Source organism: Brassica rapa, chromosome A10, assembly GCF_000309985.2.
Source record: "Brassica rapa cultivar Chiifu-401-42 chromosome A10, CAAS_Brap_v3.01, whole genome shotgun sequence".
In the NCBI taxonomy this organism is placed as follows: domain Eukaryota; kingdom Viridiplantae; phylum Streptophyta; class Magnoliopsida; order Brassicales; family Brassicaceae; genus Brassica; species Brassica rapa.
The window spans coordinates 18,630,525-18,650,377 of NC_024804.2; the positions used below are offsets into that span (position 1 = coordinate 18,630,525).

Consider the following 19,853-nt stretch of genomic DNA (forward strand, 5'->3'; position numbering starts at 1 on the left):
CCAAAGCTTAATTGCTTTGTTTTAGTGGAAGTCACTTGGGGAAAATTAAGAGTGTATTTGCGTGGGGCAGAAGTTAAATAAGTTATGTGATAGATGATGGCTTAAAAGAGAGCTAATTTATCTTCTTCAATTCAGGATGATTTGCCACTGGTTGGTAACAAGGCGCCTGATTTTGAGGCAGAGGCTGTTTTTGATCAAGAGTTCATCAAGGTACACTTGCTTCTAGTTAGTTTGTGTTAATGAATACTCTGTTGTTGAAAAAAGGCTAAACTTTGTTTATCTGTGTATCATGGGTTTCAGGTGAAGCTCTCAGAGTACATTGGTAAAAAGTATGTGATTCTCTTTTTCTACCCTTTGGACTTCACTTTTGTCTGCCCTACAGGTTAGCATTCTACTCAGTAATCTTAAACTCTCAACATGAGTCACTGAATCTCATCTTTGAATTTTTGCAATTTTTTTTTTTAGAGATTACTGCCTTTAGTGACCGTTATGAGGAATTTGAGAAGCTAAACACGGAAGTGTTAGGTGTCTCAGTGGACAGTGTGGTATGTCATTAGTTTTATTTTCATTTCTCAGTTCAAATGTCTACGATGTAATGTAACGTTTTGTCTTTCATTTTTCAATGTAGTTCTCGCATCTTGCGTGGGTCCAAACAGAGAGAAAGTCAGGAGGGCTCGGTGATCTGAACTACCCACTTGTCTCTGATATCACTAAATCCATTTCAAAATCTTTTGGTGTGCTCATCCCTGATCAGGTAAAAAGATATCTCCTATAGACTTTTGTTCTTTAAAGTGTTTTGGGTTTTAGCCACTAAAGTTTAAGCACAGGGCATTGCACTGAGAGGGCTTTTCATCATTGACAAGGAAGGAGTCATCCAGCATTCCACCATCAACAACCTCGGTATTGGCCGAAGCGTTGATGAGACAATGAGAACCCTCCAGGTACATAAAGAACAAAACATTTCTGAGAGAGAGAGAGAGACATCGTTTGAGGTTTAGATGTGTGATGTGTAATGTGTTTGCTCCTTGCTGTTTTTTGTCTTTGCAGGCATTACAGTATGTTCAAGAAAACCCTGATGAGGTCTGCCCCGCGGGATGGAAGCCTGGGGAGAAATCGATGAAGCCTGACCCCAAGCTGAGCAAAGAGTATTTTTCAGCTATTTAAAGGCTTTTTAAACAAATGATTGGTGAAAAGCAGAGGCATGTTTGTTTTTTCCCTATGTTGGAGTCTTTGAGTGCTGAGTTTAATATGTTTTTTGCCAAATTAACATTTGCTTGAATATCTTTGCTTTGTCTTCATTAGTTATGTTTCTGCTGTGTGTGTTTTCCTCAAAATTTAATAAAAAACAATGGAATTTATGTGTTTACCTATGTTTAAGCTTTCACTTGTGTAGATGGTTTAGAATAATGCAAAGAGGCAGAGTGTTTGACCTTCCAAAACATAAAATTAGGAAAAAACATATATGCCAGATCAGGTCTTTGGATTTAAACTTTCATATTGCTTTGTTTAATACAAGTGCTTTAAAAGCTGATCATTCACATCTTTAACAGACAGCAATTTCATGTTGTATATACGTATACGTTTACTCGGAATATTCTCTAAATTTGATCCTGAATAAGTATCTTATGAAGTAGTGTATAATTCAAAATAATTTAAAAAAAATTAAAAAAATTAAGTGGACACCAGAAAAAGCTAGAAGATGACAATATAAATTATAAAATATGCAAAAGAAAAGGATCGTTTTGTCATTTCTTGATAAAAGGCACTATCCTTTCTTAACCATTAACCAAAATGTACAAAAGACAAGTGGGGGATGATAGTGTTTGGTATATACGCGGTTTAGCAGTTACCCACGTGGTTTATCCACTTCACACATTAAGCCCCCCTTACAAAATAATGTTACCCAAACGACCCCAATACCCTTTTTTGTCTACTTTCCGACCTTTTCTTCTGATGTTATAAAAAACTTCAACTCCGCTGTACACTTTCCGACCTTTACTGCTTTTACCCCAAAAAAACTTCCCACAAAATATACTTACGTAGCAACCTCCGAACCCGGTACATAACTGAGCCGGTCCACTTCATCCCAAACCAATTTTGACGTTATCTCATCGAACTCCGGTTCATATTCCTACAACAACATTTTTGAGTAAGCTCAATAAACCAAAATCATGTTAAAAAAATTACGTTTCTGTGAATGTTCATTATACCTCGAGTTGTCGAACCAACTCTTTAGCGTTTGGTGCAGAGACGATGATTCTACGAGCCATTGGGGATATGAATCCTTCGTCCACGGCCTTGTCGATAAACGTCAACAGCGAGTTGTAGTAACCATCCACGTTAAGAAGACCCACCTGTCAATAATTATTCATCACAAATAATCTTCAGAAACCACATATTTAGATAGTAACATTTAAAAGATTACGACATGGGAAGCTTCCGGTCTCACAATCAGGGTTATGTAGTTGTACGTCGTGACAACACATCGTTTTTTATATTCATGCAAAAATATTTATATAATTTATAACGTTACATGCTCTTCAAATGTGTACAGAAAAAGGTTAAGCAAGAATAAAGAATCCCAAAAGGAATCTTGCTCCATGTGATTATTACGACGTACCATATGCAAACATTTGTATCTTCATTCAGTCAGTTTGAGCCAAGACATTATATAAATAATACACAACAGACTTAGAATAAGAGAAAAAATATTCAACACGCATATTCCGGTCGTAATGATAATGCAAGCTCATGTCATATATATAGTTTTAAAGAAGTTAAAAGATAACTTTGATTTCTTTGATTACGTACCGGCTTACGGTGGATTCCGAGTTGAGCCCATGTAATGACTTCCAGCAATTCTTCCAACGTACCATACCCACCTAACAATTTACCAAAAAAAAATTTCGAAGTATTTTAGATCTTAATATATTTTCCTTACGTAATTAAGTTAAATACATTTAGAAAAAAAAACTGGATTACAAACCAGGAAGAGCAATGAAGGCATTGGCTTGACGAGCCATCTCGGCTTTTCTTTGATGCATATCAGCGACGGCTTTAACTTCTCCGATGGTTTCACCGGTTATCTGCAACATATTAACACCATATTAATATATAGTTTATCATTATAATTACCTCTAATATGTGAACACCGCAAATATCTTATATATTGTATTATATATGGTATTTTTGTTGTGGGATATATTGCATATAAATTATATTAGTTGGTCAAGGAGATGTATCGTGAAGGAAACCAATAAAGGCTCCAAGTCTCAATCATTCCCATTTTGGTCCTACCACTATTGTATGTAGATCATTGCAAGGCAATTTCTATCTCAATAATACTAATTAAATACCAACTCCAACAAAAAAAAAAAGAGATTCATTCAAAAGAGTTTTATTATTTGTTGCATACCTCTCTTGGCATCAATGTTTTTGGGATGACCCTACAAGAGATTAGAGAAGAAACAGGTTAATAATGAATCAATCACAATACCAAACAGCCCTCTTAATCTATAAATAATGGGAAATGAAACTTAGTTGACTATTTTGGTTATAGATAATTGAAACGGGATTCTCTCATAATACCACCACATACCACAGAGGCACAACCACACATAAGAAACTAGTTGTAGCTTATTTCTAGTTATTATTTTAAAAAGCAAAGAGACTCTTGGACAAAGGAAACATGCACAGATCCTTGTTTGTCGTTGATATGTTTTACTCTCTTGCTAGATTCAACTTTAATCTTCGAATGAATTAATAGGCTAATCTATTACCAAATTCTATGGCACAATTCTATGTGACAAATAATAGGTTAAGTTAGCAAGTACTAGGCATCATGTAGATAGTCATCATCAACAGTTAAATGTTTAAAACACAATGATAGTAATGGGGTACTTGGAACTAGCAAATGCATCATATCATTCGAATAGAGAATATATATATATATATATATATATATATATATATATATATTGAGACAGATATGTGAATGAATATTCATATAGAGAGAGAGAAAAAGAAAAAAAGGAGAGAGAGAGCAAACCCTAGAACATGGCGACCACCATGATGAACAGCCTGAGAGACGAGACCCATAAGCCCCACGCTTCCACCTCCGTATACCAAATCAATCTTTCTCTCCACCTTCAACCAAAATCCCACCATCAATTTCTTTAGTTAATTATTATTTCATTATTATTACAACGCCATATGCATTTATTAAATGATAAATAACATTTTCATGATGAAAATGAACACTTGTCGCAAACCCAAATCCACAATCGACCCCAAAAAGCAGCAACCACATCAACTATCAAATCTCAATTAAGAAAAGAGGAAAAAATAGTTCATCATCATCAATCCTAATCTCATTGGTCACTATCCTATTAAGACTATTATTATTACCTACAGATCAATCACACATAGTTATTACTTATTACAAGGGGTTCTAATTATTTTTATATTTAAAATTTTGTATTGTTGAAGAAGTACACCCCACAACACACGCTTTGTAGTCATTATTCTTCCAACGATTTTTTTTCTTGGCCCCTCGAGGCAGTAAAAACTGTCATTATTATTTATCTTTCCCGTAAACATAATCATGGAAACTTAAGATTAGGTTTAAGAAAAAACATAATAAGCCTCAGAGTTCCAGAAAAACAAGATGTGTGTGTGTAATAATGTAAATTACTGATCGATAAATAACAAAATATAAAATAAAATAGATCATGCAAGAGTGCTGCTCGAGTGACAGACGGGTTACAGCTAATAATAGTAGAAGTTGATATTTTCTCATCTCTCTTTCATGCCAATAAACAACAAAATACAGATTTAAATTCAATAAAATTAAAAAGAACAAAAATAAATACTTCAGCATCCACACGTTTAATTCATCATTGTTCGTTGCAACACACAATCAAAACTCACAATACCTAACATTCCAAAGAAGATTCTGAGTTCATATCTCAAATCATATCTTCATTCCTGAGTTCATACTAAGTACTGTCACAACCTTTTAATCAATCAGCATATTCACAACACACAAAGTCATCGGTTTGCTTTATTTTAAACGGCTCCCTACTTACAAATGACACAACAAGGTGTTAAAGAATGTACATCTGTGTTAAACTGCGAATATGAAAGTACATGTGTATGTTTATAAAATATTTATGAGTTTGAGAAGAGAGAACGTACCAATTCGTTACCCAGTTGAATGGCAGCTTCTTGGTAAGAAGGTTTGTTACCGGAACTGCTTCCACAGAAGACACAGATCCTCTTGAATCTTGATTTTGTCTCTTCCATGTCTCTCACTTTTCTTTCTTCCTCTCTCTCTAGAGCTTAAAAGTTGATTTTTATGATTATTATGATGAATGAGACCACACTTTGGTATTGTGTTAGTATTTATATATGTGGAGGAGAAGGAGGAGAATATAAATGCAAATGCGATTCCCATGCCCACCCCTTTTATTAATTATTATTCATCTTTTGTTTCTGTAATTTTTTTATTTTGCTTTTGTGTTCTCTAGCTAAGAATTAATAAACTTATATGCTATCTCATTTGTAGTTTGAATACTTCATTGGAAACGCTACAACACGGCTACCATATATTTATATCTTAATTTTCCAGCAATTAATTATAAAAATAATCTTTAATACTATTATAAGTTATAACCAACAAAATGTTATTATTATATTACTATATAGTTCTTTGAAAAGTCATTTTATGTCTTTATTCGGACGTGATCTTATATTGTGATCTCTAATTTTATTTTATTTATATACATTTGTGTGGAAGGATTAGATTAGATCTATATCACAGGTTGGAAGATCTGTTAAGATTTTGCATCTGAATAGTTCAACAGAACTAGACTCAACGGATCGAAATCTTATATACAAACATTTCATCAAGATTGCAAGTGAACTTGTCGTAGCCTTGTAGGTCTATCTCACCAAAAACATATATATGTTTCGGCTAATACTGACTGGGTCTGGATCATATCGGATCAGTCTAATAGACCTTTACATTTCTACGACTCTAACTCACGTAGTTTACAAAACTAGTCGTGTATTGGTGGTCTTCTATATCGTCTGTAATAAATTAATTACTTGAACGAACAATGAAATATAAAGATTTGTTTGTATAATGGGATTAAAAGCCTCGCGATATGTCTCGTAATCACTAGTTTGGTTTTCGCGTCGTTATCAAAGTTCCACCCGCTAAAGCAATAGTACCCTCCGTGTATTCACACATAAATACATTTTAAATAATACTAGATACTTTTCTCGTGTATTTAACTCAATGCCTAATCCACGAGTCATCTGGATCATTCTAAAGAATATGTACGAGTAGAATAAAGAATAATCCTTTACTTTCTTTTACGAATCAAGAAAGACATGGTTTCATAAAAAAAGTAAATAAAAGTATATACACCATTACTAATTAATTTGGCAAATGTATCCTAATGTGTTGAATATATAATCAGCTGTAAGCTAAATCGCTGATATAATCATCTAACAAATGAGGATGATCAACACCATTGTTCATGGATTGTCTACATAAGTATCTCACAAATCCCAACACAAAAAATAAAATAAATGAATATCTCAAATGTTTAGATATCCACCAAAAATATCTCAAATGAAATATTTATGGTGTGGTATTCAAACATTTGAGATACTCATTTATTTTATTTTGTGTTGAGATTTGTGAGATACTAATGGTTGAGAATCCATATATATGTTAGTTTTTAGTTATGGGTTTCCATCAAGATATCCAGTCTAGCTAATTACTATATTTATTTATATGTTATATATTTTTTTAAACCTTACTTAGATACTATTGGTAAGGTTGTTTTTACATGGCTTCGTTTTACTAAATTATTTTCTTCGAATTATGATACACATTGCAGTGAATCTAAATTGTACCTTAAGATGTTTATTATAATTAAGAATAAATAGGAGAAACAATATTTCTTGTTACATTTCTATTTTAGTTTTTTTTTTTCAAAAAGCACATGAAAATCATCAATTTATTAATTCTTATAAGAAAAATTTATTTGGTTAATAATTTTTAAACAAACAAAACAGATTATTTGCAATAGATCATTTTCGAGACATTCCCTTGAAAAATGAAAAACCCTTGAAAAATGTTTCCTTATTAACATGGTGGTTGAAATTACTCGGTTGCTTTCGGTAAGGCATTAATACCTTCCGGTGTTCATCAACAAGCCCATGAAAAAAAAAACTAAATTTGATATCAATTCTCTTGATAAACTTAAATGAGTGTTTGAGTTCAAAAGAAAGATGCATCATATATTTGCTTGGGTATAAGAATGTTCTCATCATGTTATGTCTAAATTTGATTAAAAAAATTCTCAAAAGTTCTCTTTAATTTAATCCAAGCACATTTCATTTAACATTATTTCACATTTCACAATAACATAACAAGTTGGTTAGATTTTTCTTAAAAGTTATGCTTAGCCAACCGATCTAAACCATCATCGATATTATAGATTTTTGATGAACTTCACTTAAAAAGGTTTATTCCCTTTCTGGTTTTATCACTTCTTAATTTGTACAAATGCTGCAATTTTCTTCTTGTAATACTCACCAATCTATTTGATTTGGTATTGAACACTTTTGTTAAGAACTGCTAAAGTTAGATAGCATTATGGGTTCCTCATTTTAGTTTAACACTTTATTTTTTATAACATAAATAATGCTTTGCAGAAGACTTAGGAGTGGACCTTGGTAATTACATATATTTAAAATAAACATGACTGTCCTATCTAATATTATGGAGAAATGAAAAAAACACATGTAATCAATGTCAACAATATATTTTAAAAGTGCAAACTATAAGAATAGTAGAAAGACAACTTTTATTTTCTTCACCGAAAAAATAGAAGATGGAAACTTTCTTTGTTTATGGAAGTTTTCTATGATGAGAAAAAAAGCTATCCATAGAAGAAAAATGATTAGACAATGGGAAAGAAGCAAAAAAAAAAAACTATCTTTGGAAAATTTAATGTTATACATTTCTAGAGTTTTCTGTTTTTGATTACATCTGAATCATTTTGTTTGGTAGTTTTAGAACATTTTTAGGTTTGTTTGAGGATTCTATTACCGATGACTATAATGAGATATATTATTGGTTAAATTTTCAAGAATGTTAGTATATTTTTAATTAAATAATTATTATTAATTACATACATTAATATGTAACTTGATAATTCCATGGTAAAAATAATAATTACCATGTTGCTCTTATAAAATAGTTTGAGACAGAAAAACAAAAAAAAACTCATCTACTCGAAAAATGAAAAACATCCCGTAGCGGCGGCCCATCAAACACTCATATTGAGCCTCAAAAGCCCATTTGTTATGAATCTTAAAGACGAGTCAGCAAGTTTCACAGGAGTGGCGCCGAGTGAGTCATCACTCTCGTCGGAGAAAAAAAAACATTTGCAAAAGCCTCAACGATGATCAACATGGAGATTAGAGACGACTACAAGTTCCTGAGAGTAGAAGACGCTTTCAAGGCATTGCATCTCAATATCAGCCTCATCGGAGTAATCGTCGAGTTAGACTTCCCCACCGCCTCTGGTATCTCGAATCCCTCTCCCAAAACCCCTTCGCAAACCCCATAGCTTCTTCATTGATGACTAACATGTTTTTAGATTGTTCATGTACGTTGAGAATCATCGATCCATGGCACTCTGGATCTGGCCTTCCTGTGAAGTTCATCGCTCGCACCAATCGAGCGCTTCCTCGAGTCGAATCGATTGGGGATATAATCTTCCTCTCGAATGTGAAGGTGCGATTCATACACTACCATTAGTATGCTATTGTTGATTTTTTGGGGGGATTTTACAGACGATTTGTTATTAAAAACGTAGATTGTGCTTGTTAATCGGAAGATCACAGCTCTCTGCAACGAAACGTCGTCGTCGTTTGCGTTGTTCAACGGGAAGCATGGCGAGGGGTTTGTACCGTACCAGTCTTCGCCTAAGTTTCGGATTAGAGAGCAGGATAAGAGCTTTTTATCAAGTCTCAGAGAATGGATGATAACTTATAAGTTTGAGGATGGTAAGCATATTAACTTATCAGATTGCTAGTGAATGATTCCATTTCCATATGCAATTGGTTGATTCTTGTATGGAGATGGAATCAAATTGGTTACTAGGTTGATTTTTTTTTTGTTTGCTTTGGTTTATGGTAGGGTCATGTTGTTTCACATCCCTGAAAGATATTAAAGAAGGGGAGTATTTAAACCTTAATTGCCAGGTTGATTTATTTGGTTTTTTTCTTTCTTTTTATTTAAGGAACTGGACTTGTTCTGGTTGGAGATTATGGTCTTTTGACATTGTTTCTCATTATTTATTGCCCTTCAAGATTGTTCACGTTTCCAAGGACGATAAAGATAGGTGTTACATCTTTGTTTGGGATGGAACTGAGATGCCACCGTGCAGTTTCGTGGTAAAGTAAGTCTCTATGCTTCCTCCCTATTCTAGCTCTTCTTTTGAATTTTGGTTTTGAGATCCCATTTTTTTTAATATTCCAAACGTAATGTGTTGGTTCTTGAGAGCTCAGTGTTTTGGCTTACAAACAGGTCAGAAAGGCTTCCTTTATGTGTTGAACCAGAGATGCTGCCTACTCATGTGCTACGCACGTTTCCTACTTTTGGTTCAGTCTTGAGGATCATAGTAGAGAATGTTACTGAGAAGCAGGCCATTCAGCCTGGTCAACACGTGAAGTTTCTGAACCTTTTCCTCCAAGTAAATATGGGACTGTGGAGCGCCACTTTTAGTCCCTCTACAAAGATGCAGTACACAATGAGCAGAGAAACGCAATCCTTTTCACCTCAAAGGTTTGTCTCTTAACACTTTCTCCTATCCTGTGATTTGATGTCATGCAATGCCCAATTGCCCATTTGTTCTTAAGCTTTTTAAAAATATTTTCTTACAGATTGAAAATGTGCAGAGAAAAGTTCTCATCGAGATGGAACCCCATCACGCGTTGTATTAGTAGTCCTTCTCACTCAGGAATCACAGGTTATATAATAAACTCACTTTTTTTTTAGCTTTCGACCACACTTGGCATTATGTGAAGGTTATTTTGGTAATATATTTTTAGGGGTTGCCCATGAGGACGCTCCGTTTGTTACTCTGATGGACATGCTGACCTATAGCAATGTATGTGTCCCAAAAGCTATCCTATACTCTTAATTTTTAGAGACAAGACTAGTAAAGACTTTATAAACTTGAGCTTTAGTTATGCTTATGCAGGTGACTGCTAAATTCAGGTGTGTTGTTCGGTTCATACAAGTGTTTCCCAGAGATGTCAGAAACTTCCACGATTTGAACGGCAAATTCAAACTGCTAGCAATACTAGAAGATGCAACCGCCAGAATCCACGCTTCTCTGTATGCTGATGAAGGGGTAAATATACTAATCACTGTTACGTTCCGAGGATTCATTCAAGGGATTGTCTTATATATGTATCCGCCATTATGACAGGATAAGTTTTTCGGGTGTGACCCATCTGATGAAGAAGCTCTGATCAAGAAGCTGAATAAATTGCTGGGAGGTGATAGGATTAACGAAGCTCCAAGAAATCCTCCGTGGGTGCAATGTTGCTTGTTCTCTTACTACAGAGTCAAAAATGATCAATGGGGAAGCAGAAGATTCCGGATTTTTGATACATGGATCAACGCTAAATGAGACGCATTAAATCAATGACTATCAAACAGTTAATTATTGTTACCACAGTTATTAACATTGACAAATGACAAGAAGTTCATATTGTTAATTCCGATGGTTAAGTAGTTTTAGTCGTCAAGGTCACTGATTTGACATTGTGATTAATCATGTTTACCATCCCTTATTAGGTTTAACCCTAAAGTTCATAGATCGACCATTCAACCTATTTGTCCGCTGCATCAAACAGGTTGAATACTATTCATCTGCAAGGAAATCGAGCGTACGAGGGAGTCTGGTTTGCTTCAAGAGCCCATAGCTAGTTATTTGGTTCGTTCTTTACCGGATTAGCTTATTCTTTATACAAAAACTCTTCAAAAAAAAATCACTTGATGTAACCAAGGTCTTTTTGAATATAATTTCACAATCATTCAAAAAAAGGTAAAATAATTCTAGAATAGCATAGACTCAACGTAAAAAGTGATGGAAAAAGACAATCATTCAAAAGAAAAAAAAAGCCCTTTTCCATCACCTTTTCCCTTGAGTTTCTGCTATTTTTCCTTAAAAGATTTCCTTTTCAAAAGGCAAATTGAGACCAACAACTCAGAAAACAAATACCAGGCTCAAACTATCCATATCCGTAAAAGCAAAAGCTGCACCAAGGAAACAGGTCGGAGCGGATGAGTAGAGATTCAGTTTGCTCATCAACAACAGATTCTCCCAAGGAAAAGCCACCTGCTACGTTCCATCTCCAATCGAAAATTTATATTTTACAATCCACATGCATGCATAAAAAAAATAACATAACCATACTGAGAATATGTTTAAGACAATCTGCCAATCCAACACAACCATGACATGAAAAGCATCACATATATATGTTTTTAAGGCTATCATAAACAGCTGCCAATCCAAAACAAACTTCAAAAACCAAAATTAGCTGCCAATCCAAAACAAAGTTAAAACCGGGTCTGTTAAAAAAAAAAACTTAAAACCGGTACAGAGTCTTTGGCCACATCAACCAAATAAGAGATCGAAAGCGTTTTCTCTCCTCCCCACGTTCTCACAAATACATAATTAGAGTTTCTCCTGCTCCCACACAGTAATGTGCCAATGACATGTTATCCTTCTTTAGAAATCCGGCTTTTCCCCATAACTTATGCTTGTTTGCTGGAATTTGGATCTTCCTAGCTATTTTCTCCTTCAAACTTGCCACGTTTTCTGATAACGACTGCAGAGTGATCTCAATGACTTGCTCACTGTTCACGTTTGGAAAAGAAACCCTTATTGTAACAGAACCCTGAAAATGTGCGACTGCTGATCAGTTACAAGTCAAGTCAAACAAGAAAAAAAAAAACAGGGAAAAAACGTTAACCGAATGTTGAACGAGAAACTGGTCTTTTGGAACAAGTGCTGACTTATTAAGCTTGTCTCTTTGGCTCTGGTTCCTCACGTAGTGGCAGTGGCGGAGAAGGAAAAGCCACTGAGTTCCCTTTGGAAGCGGCACAGGCAAACAAGGTCGCATTTGTGTTGGTGCCGATGAAAAACATCCATGTGATGTCAACTCTTGATCCTCCCTGTTAGCAAAATAGTCAAGCGCACCCACGTAAGAATGCAAATCACTCTCGGACATCTCCACTCCCACCTCTACCTCCTGATTTTCCCCTTGAAGAAGATTGAAGAAACCCTTGTGGACAGCTCTCTCCGGACAAGTACATGAAGGCATTAGTACATTGGAATAAACAGTCACAAGCCGATAGAAAAAACTGTACCTATCTTCTGGCATGATAAACTTGAACTGAGCGTTTAACTGAGAGTTATCTATTATAGCCAATCTCCTTTTCAAAGCCATCCAAAATGCATACCCATACCTCACATAAAACTGCGCTGTGACCTTGATAATACCAAGCTGCCTACGTGTGATCCCTTTAGGATATGTAAATGGATAATCGCGAGGTATTGGAGGATACGTAAATAGAGGATTGGGTTGACCTTGTGCATCATCATCAGTTGGTGGAGCATCAAGCATACCATCAGACAGCATTTGTGCTGAAATGCGTCCAGGCGATTTCCACTTTCCATCATCACTACAAGCAAAATAGTCAAGACATCCCGAGATATCATGCACATCAACAACATCCCTCTCTATCTCTACTCCCTCCTCCTCATCATGCTTTTTCCCTTGAAGAATACTGAAAAACCCTTCGAGAAATGTTTCTTTGCAAGCATGTTGGTTACGTTTACTCGCTGGCCGCTTCCAGTAAGACATTAAAATTTTAGCATAAGCATCAACAAGCTCAAGTAGAACATTAAATATCGGAAACTTATGCAGCTCTGGTTGAAGTTTTCTTAATTGTGTGTTAGTTAAACATTTCTATCCTAACAAGTAAGCCTCTCTAATTTTTTTTTTTGGCAACAAACTGTTTGACCGCTTCTCTCGTGTACTTGTGCCGTTATGCTTCATTCTTTTCTTTTTTTCAGTTATGCAAGAAAAACTATTTTATTTACATGGAACCATACGCTAAAAGATTATTACACAAAACACATACCTCTCCGACAATATCACATAAAGTCCATGTACGAAAAACAATCTAAAGATAAGATAAACAAGTGCATATATAAGTGAAAAATAGAATCCGAACACAATAGCATTTGACTTTGACTAGCATCAAAAGTCAATGTCACACTTGGTCCGCTGAAACTGAAACCCGCTGGTTACATTAGAGGAACCGAGAGGAACCTTGAGATCACACCTAACCTTGGGCCTAAACCTCCACGACTTGATCAACCCAAACTTAAACCTCACCCTAAGCCTCAGCTTCGCGTCGATCCTGTATATCCCCGACTTCAAATCCTCGTCCAGATCCTTCCGATCTCCGCCGTTAAGCACCACCAAGCCCTGTCCCTCGAGCTTACTCCCCACCTCGGTCGTGTTCTTGTGCCCCTGGTAAAACGGCGCCACGTTGCTGCTACCGAATCTTTCATCTCCGTAGTATCCTCTGACCTCGATCTGGTCGTAGTAGACGCCGATGCGGCGGTTAGGGTTCCGGATCGTGAAGTTGAGGTCGAGGTTGTAGCGGAGGTTGTTGTCCGCGCCGAGAGTGAACTGCGTGAGCTTGGCGTCGGTGACGTGGAACTTGATTGCGTTTGGTCGGAAGATTAGCCAGATGATCAGAGCGGCTATGGCTAAGAGGATGGCTATGGTTATGAGGATGTTGAAGATGACGCTCAAGATGCAGCATCCGCAGCAGCCGAGGCAGTCGCCTATGCAGCCGCAGCAGCCGCCGCCGCCTCTGCCGTGGCTGTGAGAGACTTTTCGTGGAGGTGGAATCGATGGGCCGTAGTAGGCGCCGTTTAAGTCTTGGTGGTGCCTGTCTCCCATGTGTTCGATGAAATGCCTCTGAAGAAAGTTTGTTTGTGTGATGATTTGAAAAAAGGGTGAGAGAGAGTAAAAAAATGGAATAATTAATGTTATTAGGTGGAGGAGGAAGAGGGCTGGTTTATATACACTGTAGAGATAACGTGTGTGTTAGATAAAACGTTTAAATTAACGCGGTTTTGTTTTTGAAAGTCAAATGTGACGCGGCCATTTAATATTGTAAGGGTGATTTCATTAATTAGGACAACGAATTAATAAATATTTCAGATTTTTTCATGTTCTTATGTAATTTGTTTGGTTTAAATAATCATCATAATTGGTTAACACCTCTTTGTTTCTTTTTAATCTAAGATAAATTTGTGATAAACTGGGCGTTGGTCTTTTCCGTGTGCTAAAAATATCTAAACGTGAATATCTGTAGAATAACAAAGGAGATGTATACATGTGTGGATGTGAAAAATCCTTAGTGCGGTAGTTGGTTTTGGGATATTGTAAAGGGAGTCATCTTTACAATGTCATACAAACCTTCCAAGAAACTTCCTTAAAAGCGACTGCTCTAAGCTAGCCATATTGTTATTGTTTTCGAATCTTGACTAAAGACTTTTAAGCAGCAGTTAGAAACTGAAAGACAAATTTCAAAAAGTCTATACAACATTACAAACAAACCTGTCCGGGTCTGAAATTACGAAACTATAACAATATATATTAAGAACACATATATCTTTGATCTATACTTAATTAATAGGTTGCAATCGAGGTGGGGTTTACCGCGGAAGATTTAGAGATAAGAGCGGTTTTTCAACAAAAGAAAATGTCAGTTACATTTATTATAACATGAGTGACGAAACAAAATGTCTTCAGTTCTACTGATCATAATTTTTTATTTCTAATAATGAAAATGTCTGATGTGAAATAGTTCTCAGCTTCAAAGAAAATAAAGCATAGCAAAGACTTGTAATGTTTTAATGCTAAAACCTAAAAGCAAGAAAACTAAGGAAAGTTGGTGTTGAAGATGGATGTTGTGACCTTTAGTTGCAAACGAAGATTAGGTGAAAAGATGCTTTCAAATGTTACATCCTTCTTAAATAAGAAAGGTCAAGCAAATTTAATTTATAGAATAAATACAAGATCGCAACTCAACTATATTTTATTGTAAAACTACTATGTCGAATTAATAAATAAAGAAAATAATATATCTAAAAAAATCTTGAATATGAGAGGTAACGTCTTTCACAAGGGTATCCTGTCGAAGTTTAACAATAATATCCTACACATGAGGTTTCTGTAAAATTCTTTCACTAGTTGGTTGCTTTTAATGATAAATTAAAAACACTTAAAAGAAAAACATGATGAACAAACTAGTTAGATTTACAAAATTTTGGAAGAGGGAGAAAATGCTTTGTCAAGATCTGTATGGATTCGCTCTGCTTGCTTTTATCTACAAATTTTTGCTACGTTTTGTTTTAATTCTAAATGTAGTTGCTCACTAAACTGCTTACCTTTATGCAGGGCCGGGCCTGGCTAAAAGCTGATCAAGCATATGCTTGGGGCTCTGAAGTTTATAACTATATTAAGGGGCTCAAAAGCGCAGACAGTTCTACTGGTCTTTGAAGAAATCAGATGTTCAAGGTCACCTGTTCGAATTTGGGCTACATGATTTTTTTTTTTCAAAAATAAGTTATTAAAGGACCAAAAATGTATTATGTGCTTGGGGCCCCATAAAACTCAGGCCCGGCCCTGCATTTATGTTATTATGGGTTTGTTTGCATGAAGTAGTTCAATGGAATGCGAGTATGAAAATGATGAGAACTTTAGTTGTTTGTAGGGATTGGAACTTGTAGGAAGCGATATCGCTATCTTTTTGATGTTGAAATTACTCTGAAAAATTGTTCGAGAAACCGTGTCGGTCTGTTATGTAGGTGACTAACAAGTAATTAATCTCAAATGGATGTTGTGATAAACCCACATAAAAATATCATAGGAGAAACTATTCGTTAGTAGATTACGATCATATATGTAAATGGGAATCCTGGAAATATGTTTCTATAGAGATGTTTTCTCATTTCCATCATCATTCATGTGATATTTTTTTACTACATTAGCTCACATATACATTCCATATATTTATTGATATCATAATATATTTATAGCCATTTTTTCTTACTTTATAATATCAAATAAAGAGATGTGTTAAAAAAACAGAGCTTTTCATATTTTTTCCATACTAGTATCCATATATTATCAAATAAACATTCCATTATTCATGTTTAAGACACAACCAGAAACATGACCGAAGCTTGACCAAAACAACAAAAACTAGAAATATGAAATGAGAATGCAAAGACACAACAACAACTTTTATTTCAAGACAACATTAAATTTTATTATTCGACGGCTGCTTCATTAGGCATCACCTGTACCACCAGACTACTTGCTGCTCCCTTCGCCACCAGATGTTTTTTTGTTCAGGTTAGATGCCTTTTTGGCTAAATGAGTCTTATGGCCATGTTTTTGAACTTTTGGATCAGCGAAGAACCACTTATCCATTAAATTGGCAATTCCCTTCATACCCGTAGTTTTCTTACTTGCATTTTCGTCAGCCTTTTTCGTCGGTCCTTGCATCCTATGCTGGGAATCAGTTTTCTTGACCTGGCCGTCGCTTTTAGTTTCTTTCTTTTATTTTGTGATGGTGAAATATAGACATGCACTTGTAATCTTATATATAGAGAGAGTTGAGAGGAAGAGATAAGGACACAAAACTGAAGTTTCTGAGTTGTAAGTACTGTTAAGTGTGTGTTTGTTAACTACTAGCAAATGTGCCTACCTACCTTAAAGTCCAAATCTACGAGAATGACGGTTGCATGCTAACAAAGATTGGCCAACAGCAACAACTAACACATTATAAAGCTCACTTACCGTACGGTGGTTAAATCCTCAGATTAAAATCTCGAATGTTACATGCGTGTTAACGACGTTGTGGTTAAATCCTTAAAGGTGTAACATGAAAACTGGCAATTGGGATTTTAGGGGTTATAAGATTTCAAGAGGTAAAGTTGGGGGTTTATTTATAAATAGACGGTTAGTTTGGAGGATTTACTTAAATAAATAACTTTTTTACTTTTAGGGTTTATATTTATAATCGCAAAAGCCTTTGGTCTATTTTCCATCGGAGTTTGTCGTCTAACATGGAGACGGAAGGATCTGAGTTGAGAGGATGGAATAAGGACAAAAACAGAAATTTCTTAGTTGTAGCGTTTGAACTACTGTTAAGTTTTTGTTAACTACTAGCAAATGTACCTACCTTAAAGTCCAAAATCTCCGAGAATTAACGATAGTTGGTACTAATTAACAAAGATTGGCCACCAAACAGTTATAACTTTTCTACGCTTTGGTTTACTTTTTCTTCCATAGATTAATTTGATTAGCTGATTCTACTTGGAAGAGGAAACCTTGTCTATTTTTGGTAAATCATCAGAAGCTTTGGTTTACTTCTCTCTTCCATTGGATGCTCTCTTCTTATCGTGGAGGAGTTGTATATGAAAAATATCATAGGAAAAAAAAACTATTTGTTAGTACTAATTTACGATCATATTATGTAAAATGGAATCCTGGAAATCTGTTTTATATAGAGATGTCTTCTCATTTCCATCATCATTCAAGCACAAGGCCCTAACAAATTACTTAAATTTCTTACAGATTTAGGGTCCAAAATTTTCAGAAAAATGTGTCTTTAACGTGACTGTGTGTAGAACAAATATTAAAGCGTCACTAATTTTTTAACTTATTAGTTTTACCATTATTCTAAACAAAACTTTTTATATGTTTGAATATAAGGCACAGGGTCCAAAATAACTTTGAGCCAGTCATACGTTTTTTTCACTGTTTGACTGCTGTAGTGAATATTCTTCACCTGGTCGGTAATTTTTTTTGTTTCTGTGCGTGGTTTTGACATGAGAGTTTAAAACGACGACGTTTGGGCGTTCGAAGGGGGTAGTGTCGTAAATAATATCATTTTATCGCTTCGGAGAAAGTTAGATATTATCGCTAAAGCGGACTCACGAGACGAGAGAGAGGGGGAGCCTAAGAGTAGTTCCCGCCGCCATGGCCGTTACGGCGTCTGGATTCATCGGCAAATCAGCAATCTCCGTTCGTCTAGATTTCTACTGTAAACCTGCCAAATTCGCATACTCGAAACGTCCCTTCTCTGCGTCGAAGCCTCTGGTGGTGGTTCGGTCCGTGGCCTTATCGCCGCCGGCGAGGACAGTTGAGGCGCCGCCGGTTGGTTACCGGAAAAACGTTGGCATTTGTCTCGTTAGTCCGTGTAGAAAGGTAATGTCTCTCCATCTTCTCGCAACTATAACTCGTTCTTAGGAGATTTTAGTTTGATAGAGTTGATTTAGGGATTGAAATGGATTTGGGTTTGGCAGATATTTACTGCATCGAAGATTCACGTTCCGGATACGTGGCAAATGCCTCAGGTGAATCCTCTATAGCTTTCTCTCTCTTTGCATTCACCAAAAGGAAGTGTTTTTGAGTACTTTGACTTCTCACTAAGCAAAAGCTATCTTTGTAGTGGAATGAGTTAAGTAACTATCTTTATAGCTTTAGCTTTGGTTTAAAGTTATAACTCTGGCTAATCAAATGGAATGGCATTGAGGTTCTCTGAGTCCATATTGTGCTAATAGCTCACCGAGGGGAGGGTATGATAGATTTTGATCAAAGTAGGTGAGAATGGAGAATCACAAGTTTATGATTCTCTAAGGGTTATCAACGTACTGCTGAGCTTTGCTAGATGGTAATGAACTACTTACTGCTGTTACAGGGAGGTGCTGATGAGGGAGAAGATCTGAGAAATGCTGCTTTTAGAGAGCTGAGAGAAGAAACAGGGGTTACCTCGGCTGAATTCATTGCGGAGGCACGCTTTTTGACATCCCTCTCTCTCATAGTAAAATTGTTTTATCTGTTTTCAACTAGATTCATTAGAATGTTTTATTGATAAAGCTAGATTTGTTTATATCAACACACTGAGCTTTGACTATTTTTGGCTTACATATAGATACCAAACTGGCTGACCTATGATTTCCCCCGGGATGTGAAAGACAAACTGAACCGGAAATGGCGAACAAGTTACAAAGGCCAAGCTCAGAAATGGTAAACTAAGCTTCTATACACAAATCCTAAATCTGCAGAATACCCCATTGTGGAATGTGGATCTAGTATAGCTAACTGTCTTGATGATTGACTATAACAGGTTTCTTTTCAAGTTCACGGGCAAGGAGGAAGAGATAAATCTCCTTGGAGATGGGACTGCAAAACCAGAGTTTAAGGTGTGGTCGTGGATGCTTCCCGAACAAGTCATTGAGCATGTGAGTTTCTTTGGCGCTATAGTGTTATTTTGCTTGTATGTGCTTGAAACTTTTTGTTGGCCTTATCATTCGTTTTTTTTCTATGGCAGGCTGTATATTTCAAGAGACCTGTCTACGAGCATGTCATAAATCAATTCAATCCGTACTTCGTGGATGAAGAAGAGAAGGATTCCATGAACTCGTGCAAGGACTAAATGTAACACGAGATTGGTCAGAAAAAAAAAGTGATTACTGATTAGGAAGAAATCAATCAATCGTTATACCCCATCATAGATGAAATTGCTTTAATACGTTTTATGTTTAGACACTGCAAAAAAATTGTACTTATGAAATGCAAACTACTGTTCTTAGAGCTCATTTCTCATAGTCATTGCATCGGATAATTACCCAGCAGTATAAACATTCTTA

The 19,853-nt window shown here is 35.7% G+C and overlaps 6 protein-coding genes across 12 annotated transcripts; 3 read left to right on the forward strand and 3 right to left on the reverse strand.

The window, feature by feature from the left end:
- Positions 1-136: 136 nt before the first annotated feature.
- On the forward strand, positions 137-1,370 carry LOC103846970 (2-Cys peroxiredoxin BAS1-like, chloroplastic; the record flags this gene model as incomplete). Its single annotated transcript, XM_033281875.1, is given in 6 exon segments — positions 137-210; positions 301-382; positions 466-545; positions 629-754; positions 828-941; positions 1,048-1,370. Coding segments are annotated over 6 exon segments (593 nt in total), but the record flags the coding sequence as incomplete, so codon positions are not given.
- Positions 1,371-1,690: 320 nt separating this feature from the next.
- LOC103846971 (cytokinin riboside 5'-monophosphate phosphoribohydrolase LOG7) lies at positions 1,691-5,553 on the reverse strand. The gene is made up of 7 exons (XM_009123988.3): positions 5,197-5,553; positions 4,049-4,146; positions 3,416-3,446; positions 2,987-3,086; positions 2,812-2,882; positions 2,211-2,354; positions 1,691-2,131 (listed from the first exon to the last, which is right to left on the reverse strand). Exons 1-7 carry the CDS (start codon positions 5,302-5,304, stop codon positions 2,036-2,038), a joined length of 648 nt encoding a protein of 215 aa, XP_009122236.1. The 5' UTR covers positions 5,305-5,553; the 3' UTR covers positions 1,691-2,035.
- A 783-nt stretch (positions 5,554-6,336) lies between these two features.
- Positions 6,337-10,868, forward strand: LOC103846972 (protection of telomeres protein 1b). 6 transcript variants are annotated; one of them, XM_009123990.3, is made up of 10 exons: positions 7,932-8,607; positions 8,682-8,818; positions 8,901-9,090; positions 9,224-9,288; positions 9,397-9,485; positions 9,614-9,871; positions 9,985-10,055; positions 10,138-10,196; positions 10,290-10,442; positions 10,521-10,868. In XM_009123990.3, exons 1-10 carry the CDS (start codon positions 8,484-8,486, stop codon positions 10,722-10,724), a joined length of 1,350 nt encoding a protein of 449 aa, XP_009122238.1. In that variant the 5' UTR covers positions 7,932-8,483; the 3' UTR covers positions 10,725-10,868. The 6 variants fall into 6 exon arrangements, 4 of the variants coding, with proteins under 4 accessions (XP_033137760.1, XP_033137761.1, XP_009122238.1 ...); XM_009123989.3 differs by having other exon boundaries at positions 7,939-8,607; positions 9,970-10,055; XR_004452360.1 differs by having other exon boundaries at positions 6,337-8,607; positions 9,224-9,485; positions 9,970-10,055; positions 10,276-10,442; positions 10,521-10,864.
- A 653-nt stretch (positions 10,869-11,521) lies between these two features.
- LOC103846979 (probable splicing factor 3A subunit 1) lies at positions 11,522-13,009 on the reverse strand. The gene is made up of 2 exons (XM_009123997.3): positions 12,076-13,009; positions 11,522-12,000 (listed from the first exon to the last, which is right to left on the reverse strand). Exons 1-2 carry the CDS (start codon positions 12,967-12,969, stop codon positions 11,764-11,766), a joined length of 1,131 nt encoding a protein of 376 aa, XP_009122245.2. The 5' UTR covers positions 12,970-13,009; the 3' UTR covers positions 11,522-11,763.
- Positions 13,010-13,181: 172 nt separating this feature from the next.
- Positions 13,182-14,185, reverse strand: LOC103846978 (NDR1/HIN1-like protein 3). Its single transcript, XM_009123996.3, has one exon. The coding sequence runs from the start codon at positions 14,080-14,082 to the stop codon at positions 13,369-13,371; it is 714 nt and encodes a 237-aa protein (XP_009122244.1). The 5' UTR covers positions 14,083-14,185; the 3' UTR covers positions 13,182-13,368.
- A 3,900-nt stretch (positions 14,186-18,085) lies between these two features.
- On the forward strand, positions 18,086-19,828 carry LOC103846977 (nudix hydrolase 27, chloroplastic). Of its 2 annotated transcripts, none has more exons than XM_018655199.2 (6): positions 18,086-18,408; positions 18,507-18,557; positions 18,902-19,024; positions 19,136-19,230; positions 19,331-19,445; positions 19,535-19,828. In XM_018655199.2, exons 1-6 carry the CDS (start codon positions 18,181-18,183, stop codon positions 19,637-19,639), a joined length of 717 nt encoding a protein of 238 aa, XP_018510715.1. In that variant the 5' UTR covers positions 18,086-18,180; the 3' UTR covers positions 19,640-19,828.
- The last annotated feature ends 25 nt before the right edge of the window (positions 19,829-19,853 follow it).

Bases quoted from the DNA above. Each gene is read 5' to 3' on its own strand.
- LOC103846971 (XM_009123988.3), bottom strand. From the start codon at position 5,304: ATGGAAGAGACAAAATCAAGATTCAAGAGGATCTGTGTCTTCTGTGGA. The intron at 2,355-2,811 runs GTACGTAATCAA...AATTATTGACAG, and splicing joins TCGGAATCCACCGTAAGCCG to GTGGGTCTTCTTAACGTGGA. The intron at 2,132-2,210 runs GTATAATGAACA...ATGTTGTTGTAG, and splicing joins AGTTGGTTCGACAACTCGAG to GAATATGAACCGGAGTTCGA.
- LOC103846972 (XM_033281869.1), top strand. From the start codon at position 8,484: ATGATCAACATGGAGATTAGAGACGACTACAAGTTCCTGAGAGTAGAA. The intron at 8,819-8,900 runs GTGCGATTCATA...TTAAAAACGTAG, and splicing joins TCTTCCTCTCGAATGTGAAG to ATTGTGCTTGTTAATCGGAA. The intron at 9,486-9,613 runs GTAAGTCTCTAT...GCTTACAAACAG, and splicing joins CCGTGCAGTTTCGTGGTAAA to GTCAGAAAGGCTTCCTTTAT.
- LOC103846979 (XM_009123997.3), bottom strand. From the start codon at position 12,969: ATGTCTTACTGGAAGCGGCCAGCGAGTAAACGTAACCAACATGCTTGC. The intron at 12,001-12,075 runs GTTAACGTTTTT...GCACATTTTCAG, and splicing joins AGTTTCTCGTTCAACATTCG to GGTTCTGTTACAATAAGGGT.
- LOC103846977 (XM_018655199.2), top strand. From the start codon at position 18,181: ATGGCCGTTACGGCGTCTGGATTCATCGGCAAATCAGCAATCTCCGTT. The intron at 18,409-18,506 runs GTAATGTCTCTC...TGGGTTTGGCAG, and splicing joins TCGTTAGTCCGTGTAGAAAG to ATATTTACTGCATCGAAGAT. The intron at 19,446-19,534 runs GTGAGTTTCTTT...TTTCTATGGCAG, and splicing joins CCGAACAAGTCATTGAGCAT to GCTGTATATTTCAAGAGACC.
- LOC103846978 (XM_009123996.3), bottom strand. From the start codon at position 14,082: ATGGGAGACAGGCACCACCAAGACTTAAACGGCGCCTACTACGGCCCA.